Source organism: Eubalaena glacialis, chromosome 6 (assembly GCF_028564815.1).
Source record: "Eubalaena glacialis isolate mEubGla1 chromosome 6, mEubGla1.1.hap2.+ XY, whole genome shotgun sequence".
NCBI classification, from domain to species: Eukaryota; Metazoa; Chordata; class Mammalia; order Artiodactyla; family Balaenidae; genus Eubalaena; species Eubalaena glacialis.
This window is the reverse complement of record NC_083721.1, coordinates 10,586,148-10,594,249: the sequence shown is the minus strand read 5'-3', so window position 1 is coordinate 10,594,249 and position 8,102 is coordinate 10,586,148. Positions and strand designations below refer to the sequence as shown.

General features: G+C 49.3%; 1 protein-coding gene across 1 annotated transcript in view; it reads left to right on the top strand.

Annotated features, from left to right (window-relative positions):
* The first annotated feature begins 258 nt into the window (after nucleotides 1–258).
* Nucleotides 259–8,102, top strand: part of CLIC6 (chloride intracellular channel 6) — a 43,821-nt gene continuing 35,977 nt past the window's right edge. The window contains exon 1 of the mRNA XM_061193956.1: nucleotides 259–1,865. Coding sequence (XP_061049939.1) covers nucleotides 624–1,865 — 1,242 coding nt within the window. The 5' untranslated portion in view covers nucleotides 259–623. The remainder of the gene's footprint in view (nucleotides 1,866–8,102) is intronic.

The window sequence follows — 8,102 nt, the reverse complement described above, 5'->3', positions numbered from 1 at the left end:
TTTGGGTGTCGTATGTGTTTGGGGGTGATTTTAATGGCTCTGGAACTTGAAGCTGTTCCAGAAAACACCTAAGCGGTCAGTAGAATCAGGATCTTTTCACTGAAATCCACAAGGGTCATAAGAAAGACTGTCATTGGCCAGGCTCTCAGGCCACCCAAATAGGCGGAGAGGAGGGGATGCAAACCCCGCCCAAGCCCCAGGGGGGATGGAGTTGGCACCGGGGACTTCTGGTCAACCCCTGGACAGAGGGCTAGGCATTTCAAAGAGTGCAGGAGCTAAGCGCCCTCCCCAGCAGCGCACTGCACCTCCGTGAGCGCGTTTCCAGGAAACTAAGGTCGGAATTAGGGTCCAGGTGGGAATCAGGCGCGGAACCAGCGAGAAGCACGCGCGGTGGAGGAATAGCCCAGAGAGCTTAAGCCCGGGAGAAGGGGCGCAGCGTTCTGGGGCGGGAGGATTTCGCCCCACGCGCCCAGCGTACCGCCCAGGCGCCTCCAGAGTCCCGGGCAGGGGGTCCTCTCGGAGCTGGCGCAGCGGCCCCTGGCACCGCGCCCTTCGCCCAGCGCCACCTGGCTCCTCAGCAGCGTCCAGGAAGGGTCTCTGGTCAAAGACAGGGATCTGCGGCCATGGCCGAGGTCGCGGAGCCGGAGGGGGGCGCCCCGGGTCCCCAGAGCCAGCCCGAGGGCTCGGCGCTTCAGGCGGAGAGACGGGGCGAGCCGGGGGCTTCCGGCCCTGAGGCGCAGAGGGAGGAGGCGAGAGAGGGCGCCGCGGAGGCGCCGAGGGGCGGGGGGCCGGGCGCAGCCGCGACGGCCGAGGTGACGGAAGGAGAAGGTCCGGGGCCGGACGGAGGGCGCGCGGGCGAGCTGGCGCCGGACGCCGGCAGTGGCCAGGGGGCCGAGACGCGGGGCGCGAGCGGAGAGCAGGGCGAGGCCGAGGCGGAGGAGGGCGCCCGGGAGGGAGAGGAGCGGACGAGCGGCGCGGAGCTGGCGGAGGAGGCGAGCCCCGGGTGCGGCGCGCAGGCCGAGGCCCCGGGGGAGGCTCAGGTGGAGCCTGGGGATCCCGCGGCCCCCGGGGCGAAGGAAGAGGCGGAGAGCGGGCCGGAGGAGCCGGGAGGCAGCGCGCCTGGGGCGGCGGGGGCCCGCATGGACGCCGACGGGCCGACGGGGGACAGCGCGGTCGCCGAGGGGCCGGCGGGGGACAGCACGGTCGCCGAGGGGCCGGCGGGGGACAGCATGGTCCCCGAGGGACGGGCGGGGGTCCGCGTGGACGCCGAGGAGCTGACGGGGGTCAGCACAGTCGCCGAGGGGCCGGCGGGGGACAGCACGGATGTCGGGGGGCCGGCGGGAGGGGCGTCCAGGGCCGAGGGTGAGCCCCGGGACGGAGGGGACGGCAGCCCCGAGATCCAGGCCGAGGCGACTGAGGCCGCAGCGGCGGAGAGCGCGGAGTGCAGCCCCGGGGAGCTTGCGGGGGAGCCTCGGGGTGCAGCGGCGGGCGCCGCGGAAGAGACAGGGGACTGGGAGGGAGAGGAGTCGGAGGAAGCGGCCCCCGGGGGCGCGAGGGCAGATGCTGGCGAGGACGCAGACCAGGGTGGGCCCCTGGGGCAGAGAGAGGAGGCAGAGGAGGAGAGGCGAGAGCGGGGTCCGGAGGGGCCAGGCGAGGAGGAGCCCCCCGACGGCAGCGCGGATGGGGAGGCGGCCCCGCCGACGGAGGCCCGGGAGCCCGAGGCCGAGCTGAGCAACCACCTGGCGGAGGGGGGCAGCACCGAGCGCGGCGACGAGACCGCGCCAGTGAACGGCGGCCAGGAGGACGGCGAGGCGTCCGAGGAGGGGGCCCCGGGGCAGGAGCACGACATCACCCTCTTCGTGAAGGTAAATCTGGCTTTTTGCAACTCCCAGGACGCCCCTTTCCATCCTTAGTCTTGGTCTGTTGAGATCTGATCCCAGAGGGACAGGCAGGGATCAAGCTCTCGGCGCCCTGATGGTCACGGAGCACTTCTATCCGCGGGGTGGGGGGGGGGGGAGGAGGAGGGACAGCCTGGGTTTCAGGGGCAAGAGGTAAAGGAGCGTTACGAAGACGAACTGAGGGTTTGGAAGCAAAAAGGTTGGGGTGAGGGTGGTGGGAGATGGGCATGCGGGTCCAGCGTCCCCCTGTCCTCTGTACTGAAAATCCTAACTGGCCTTTCTAGTCAGGAGGTTATTAAAGAATTCACTTAAGAAAACAAAAACAAAACCCCACCAAGCCCTGCTGATGTTCAAAGCAATTTCTGCCAAAGGAAACGCTAATACCTAAAGTGAAAAAATGCAAACAGGTAGGTTGTAAGGTGAGAAGTATCTCCGGACTCAAACCTCAGAGACCCAGAGCCGGCCCCAATTTTCAGCTCCATAAAGGTCTTCCATTTCTGTAGAATCGATAAGGTATGTTTGGGAGGAAAGTGGAAGTTTATTTAAATACTGTAATATTTATTGAACATTTAACACTTACTTTGGAAGAATGCAAGATGCTGACGACTTGAACATCGTCTGCCTTTATGTCCTATTTTCAGCCTTACTTCAAAGATTCAAAGAGGACAAAGATTCTGTAGAGACACAAGTGAGGAAATTTTGAGTTTAAATAGTCATTCCTACAAGACATCACAAATGAGGAACGAGGTTCCGGGGGCAGCTCACAGGAGGACCTTTGTTAGAAAAGCCCTTCCCAAAGACCTTTGGCCAGATGGGGAAAACAGAAGATAATAAGGTCAAGAATGTGCATTGTATGTTGAATCATAATCGTTCCAAAATACTTTCAGGCTTATAGAGGCCGGTTATGACCTAAACCTCCTTGCGAGAAATATAAGCAAATTTTAATAAGCCAAAAAAAAAAAAAAAAACCAAAACAGTTCCCAAAGTGATTAAGATCAGAATTTCAGAAATTCTTTGGGTGGCAAGAGAGTTTGGGAAGAACAGGCTTGCGTTTCTTCACTGTGCTGTTCTGAGCAATTTTTAAGATGCTGAGACATTTTAAGATTATGTATTGGGACATAACCTGAGGGTACAATCCCTAGGAGGGTCACTGGGAGCCGGAAGACTTCAGGGAAGTTAGGGGAGGGGGAAATCCGAGCACAGTGCTGCTGTGTGTGCCCCAAATCTGCTTCTTGGTTTAAGAAATTTCCTCTTGTTCTGGTCGCCTGACTACATAATTCCAGCCTCTTGTTACAGCTTGGGAACACAGCTTCCTAACTAGTCTTTCTGCTTCCATCCTCGGCTCTCTCCAATCTAGTCCCTTTGTCATAGCCAGTGAGCTAAGAAAGAAAAGATCTGATCATTTTGTTTCCTAGTATAATCTTCAGTTGTTTATTACAGACTTTCAGATAAATCCACACTCCTTAGCCAGGTCACAAGGCTATCCGTGATGTGATTCCTGTCTCCTTGGCACTGCCTGAGTACCCCCCATCCCAGCTTTGCTACCCATGGTACCACTATGCCAGCCTTGTTAAACTACTTACTGGTCCTAGAGAGAACCACCTTCTTTTCTGCCTTGAAATTTTACATGTGCTCTGCCTGAATTGAGTTTCCTCCTCTTCACCCCTCTCCGCCTCCCCTGCCTGGCTATCTGCTATGTGTCCAAGATTCAGTATGGCCATCATCTCCTCTGGGGAGACTTTTCCAACCGCAGTTTGGGTTGGGTGTCCCTCTGTCGAAGCTCCACTCACACATGGCACTACCCTCTGCGTGCCGTCTCCAGCGTGGAGCACAGGTCTGGAACGTGATGGTGTGTGTGAACGGGTGGCTGCCTGTGTGAGATAGTAGACTGTAGTGATCAGTAGCACAGAGTTTAGAGCCAGTGGGTCTGGGACCAAATCCTGGCTCTGCTCCTTTCTTGCTGTGTGACCTTGGGCAAGTTACTTGATCTTCCTGTGCCTTTGTTGCTTATGGACAAAACAGGAAAAATAATAGTGCCTACTTCATGAGTTTGTGGGGCATTCAAAATTAGGATTGTATAAAACACTCAGAACAGTACCTGACTTGAAATAAGCCTGCTATAAATGTGACTTCTTATTGTTACATCTGCTCAGCTCTGATAAACTTTCATTGATTTTGCACAGGAATAATCCCTTTCCCATTCCATCCCTGCCATTTTATTTATTTATTTATTTATTTATTTCTGGCAGATATCTCTAGTTTCCTAATTACCTCCATTTTCTGGGGAAAAGAATATTATGAAAGGTAAAAACAAGTTGTTTTCTCAGACTCTGCTCAGTAGTTTGTGAAGGCAGAGGCAAGGGGGCATGTCATGGCCTGCTTAACCAGAATGTTTGACTCTGATGATTGGCTTGGTGCTCAGTTGTTGTTTTCCTTTCTTTAAGGAAACAAACGGATCTCCAAACAGTGAAATTGGTTTTCAAGCAACTATTGCTTGATACAGCTTCTGAGGGTCACTTAGGACGTGCACCGCAGGATTGTTAAGGCATATCTCACTTTCTTCTTTTTTTTTTTTTTGGCCGTGCCACACTGCATGCGGGATCTTAGTTCCCCGACCAGGGATCGAACCCATGCCCCCTGCATTGGAAGCATGGGGTCTTAACCACTAGACTGCCAGGGAAGTCCTCACTTTCTTCTTATCCTTCTAATCATTCTCTTGAAAAACAAAAGATCCCAAAGCACAAATCAAGCAAAAACCCTTTAGACTATTTTAGCTCTTGAGTTTGTAATACTCGATTTAAAATCCTTAAATTAGTTCAGAATAGGATTTCTTTGCCAGATTTAACCTTCTCTAGGTTCCTTCTTTGGGCTCCACTTTATCTGGATGCTGTATTCCATAATGGACGTCTTACCTCCTGGGTTTTGTAAACATGTCAGGGCAAGTGTGTCTTGGTGGGTTTTCGATTCCATGATTGATGTGGAAAATTCACAGAGCTGTTCTTTAAGGAGGGAACTACAGTGTTTCTCCAAACATTCTCCTAGCCTTCCTACGACAGCCTACTAAACACAATTTTTAAAATTAATTAGCCCTCATTCTATTTGGGAACTTTTAACTTTTACATTTCTTCCTGTTTAAAAAAATAAATGTATTGGTTACAAATAAATGTATTGGTGACCAGAGAGTAATGACATACGACCCAGTAAAATGTAATAATAAAATCTGCTTCTAATTTTAGCCACCTGGTGGTTTATGTTCCCCATCTTTGTGAGAATTGTCATTTTATTACTTTGTCATTTTGTTTTATTCTATACGTATGCAAGAATGTATTCTTGGATGTAAAAGAGCCAGGAATGTATAGAACAGGCCACAGGAAAGCCTCCTTGAATTATTGTATGGTAAATGAATTGCTGATTATGCTAATTTTTAGTTCTGTTTTCTCAAAGAAGTGTTAATTATTTACCATCAAATTATAGGGCAACCCTGCAATATATTTAGTAAGAAAGATTCTTTTCTTCTTTGCTCGTGAAAAGGAAGGATGACAACATAATAACACACCAACATAGTAACAACAAATGACAAACAAGATACTAACACCATAGCGAAGGTCAGGACTTCAGCGGCTGTGGCGGTTTAGTCGCTAAGGAAGTCTCACTTACAGGTTTGGTTCGTCTAATACTTTGAGGCAGGGTCTAGGGATGGGATAGTCTGAGATATGGATTTTCTGGCAAATTCACATGACTTAAAAAACCTTAATGTGACCAGTGAATAATCCTGGGCCAGAGTCTAAGAATTTCTTAAATTGCGTTTCGGAGATCATTCCTATAACCACTAATACACAGCTAACGCTGAGCTTGAAAGCTTGCATTTGCCATCACATCTGGGTTCTCCAGGGAGGTGAAACTGAGGACGGAACAAAGTAGAACTTGAGAAAGACATGGCCTTTGAGGATAACCAACAAGGACCTACTGTATAGCACAGGGAACTCTTCAATGTTATGTGGCAGCCTGGATGGGAAGGGAGTCTGGGGGAGAATGGATACTTGTATATGTATGGCTGAGTCGCTTTGCTGTGCACCTGAAACTATCACAGCATTGTTAATCGACTATACTCTAATATAAAATAAAAAGTTAAAGACAAGACTTTGAATGAGCATTGTCACCTGGAGATACCTCCCCTCCCCAAATAAATAAGTAAATAACTGAAGCCTCCCAAGCATTGTCATATCACATGGGGGGATGGGAGTGGGGCGGGGGTCTGTTGGGACCAACATCTGGTGGACTCCTGGTGGGTCAGCAGGCTGCAGCTGTCTGTGCATCTTTAGCCAGGTGTGAGCAGGCTGAGACCTGCTCTGTGGGGTTTGGTCTCCGAAGAGCTTGAAAGGGAGATGTTATTTTCATAACTAAGTATGAATTATGTGTTTGGAAGGGAAATGAGCAAAAATGCACTTCTGGGACTTTACTTTTTCCCCCCAAATGGCATTTTTTGGTCATTTGTTTTCTGAGTGTCAACGCCACTTACTTACAAATTACATCTATGAAATCATACAAGGTTAGTTGGGGTGGAAACCAAGGTGGAACATCATGCTTTGCTAACTTCTTATGCACACGTGTGCACACAGTGCATGCACATGAGTGAGATCCACAGGGTGTCCTTACTGCCTGGCATGGCGGTGGGCTCGTGGGAGGTCCTCAATCAGTGATTTTTGGTAATGGTAGGTAAATAACCAGATGGATGGATGATTGGTTCAAGGTGACTTGGCTGGTGAGACGCTGGACTCAAGCCCCATTCGCCACCGCCCCGGTCTAGTGTCCCGTGTGGAAGGGCCAGAGACACTCTTCTCCCTGAAGATGTCGTAGTCTGGCACAGGGTCTGGTACATAATGGGCACCCTGGTCATGCTGGTAGGAAGAGAAGATGGGATCAAGGATGAGTAGGAGGCTATGAGAGTATATATAGGAGGACCTGCACATACAGTGGTGGTCACTAAAGAGTTATTGATTCAGTTGTATTTGGGGAGACACAGAGAGTGGGGACCCTTTGATAATCCCTAGCACAAATTCTTCAAGATTTTCTAAAACAGGCTGGCTTTGCTCTAGCCATTCTCTGAGCTCCTTTGATATTCAGCAAAGAAAAGTTTTCTCTGAGAGTTGGGGAGGTGGCTGCTTAAATCTCCTGAGCTTCTCCTTTTCCATCATTGATTTTCTCTGCTCTTTTTCTGACAGAGTGATGATTCGTAAACTGAGCTCTGTATCTGGGCAAAGTTGAGGGAGATATCTTCTAAAATATTTCAACTTTTATTTTACTATTTACTTCTATTTTATTTCAAAAGTTGAGTAAATTAAATTTTTTAAAAGTTGAAATAAAATAGAGGTTAAAGATATTTATGCACAGTTTGGTCATTCATGTAATCCATGAGATTCTTTTGTAAAATGTACTTTTTTTAAAGAAAAAACAATATATTAGGATAAGAAAAACTTATAAAACAATACAATGCGATGAAAAATAAATCTTCTTCCATGCCTGAGGCCCAGCCTCTCAGTTTTCTCTCTAGAGATATTCTGTGCATATTCAAACATATATGTAAGTATCCTCACTGTTTTAGTTACTTACTGCTGTGTAACAAATTACTCTGAGACTTAGCATCTTAAAACAACAAACGTTTATTATTCACAGTTTCTCTGCATCAGGAATTTGGGAGCAGCTTAGTTGGGTAGTTCTGGCTCCTGAAGTTGTAGCCAAGATGTTTGCAGGGCTGTGGTCTCATCTGAAGGATTGATTGTGGTTGGATCCACTTCCACAGTGGTTGACTCACATGGCTGTTGACAAGAGGCTCAATTGCTCATCACTTGGACCCTCCCCATAGGGCTGCTTTAGTGTCCTCAAGCATGACATCTGGCTTTCCCCAGAGCAGGGGGATCCAAGAGAGAAGAATGCCTTTTATGACCTTGTCTCAGAAGTCACACAGTCATTTCTGTCTTATTCTCTTAACTAAGTCCAGCCTTCAGGCAGATTGGAATTCCATTCCACCTTTTAAAGAGAAAGTCAAAGAATTTGTGGACATATTTTTTAAAAAACCACACCTACTTTTTTTTTTTTCATAAAAGTAGTACACTGGAAATACATTCGGTTATATCTTACATTCTTTACTTAACATCATACCTTAGAAATCATTCCCTATCAGTGCCTGTAGCTCTCTCACATTCT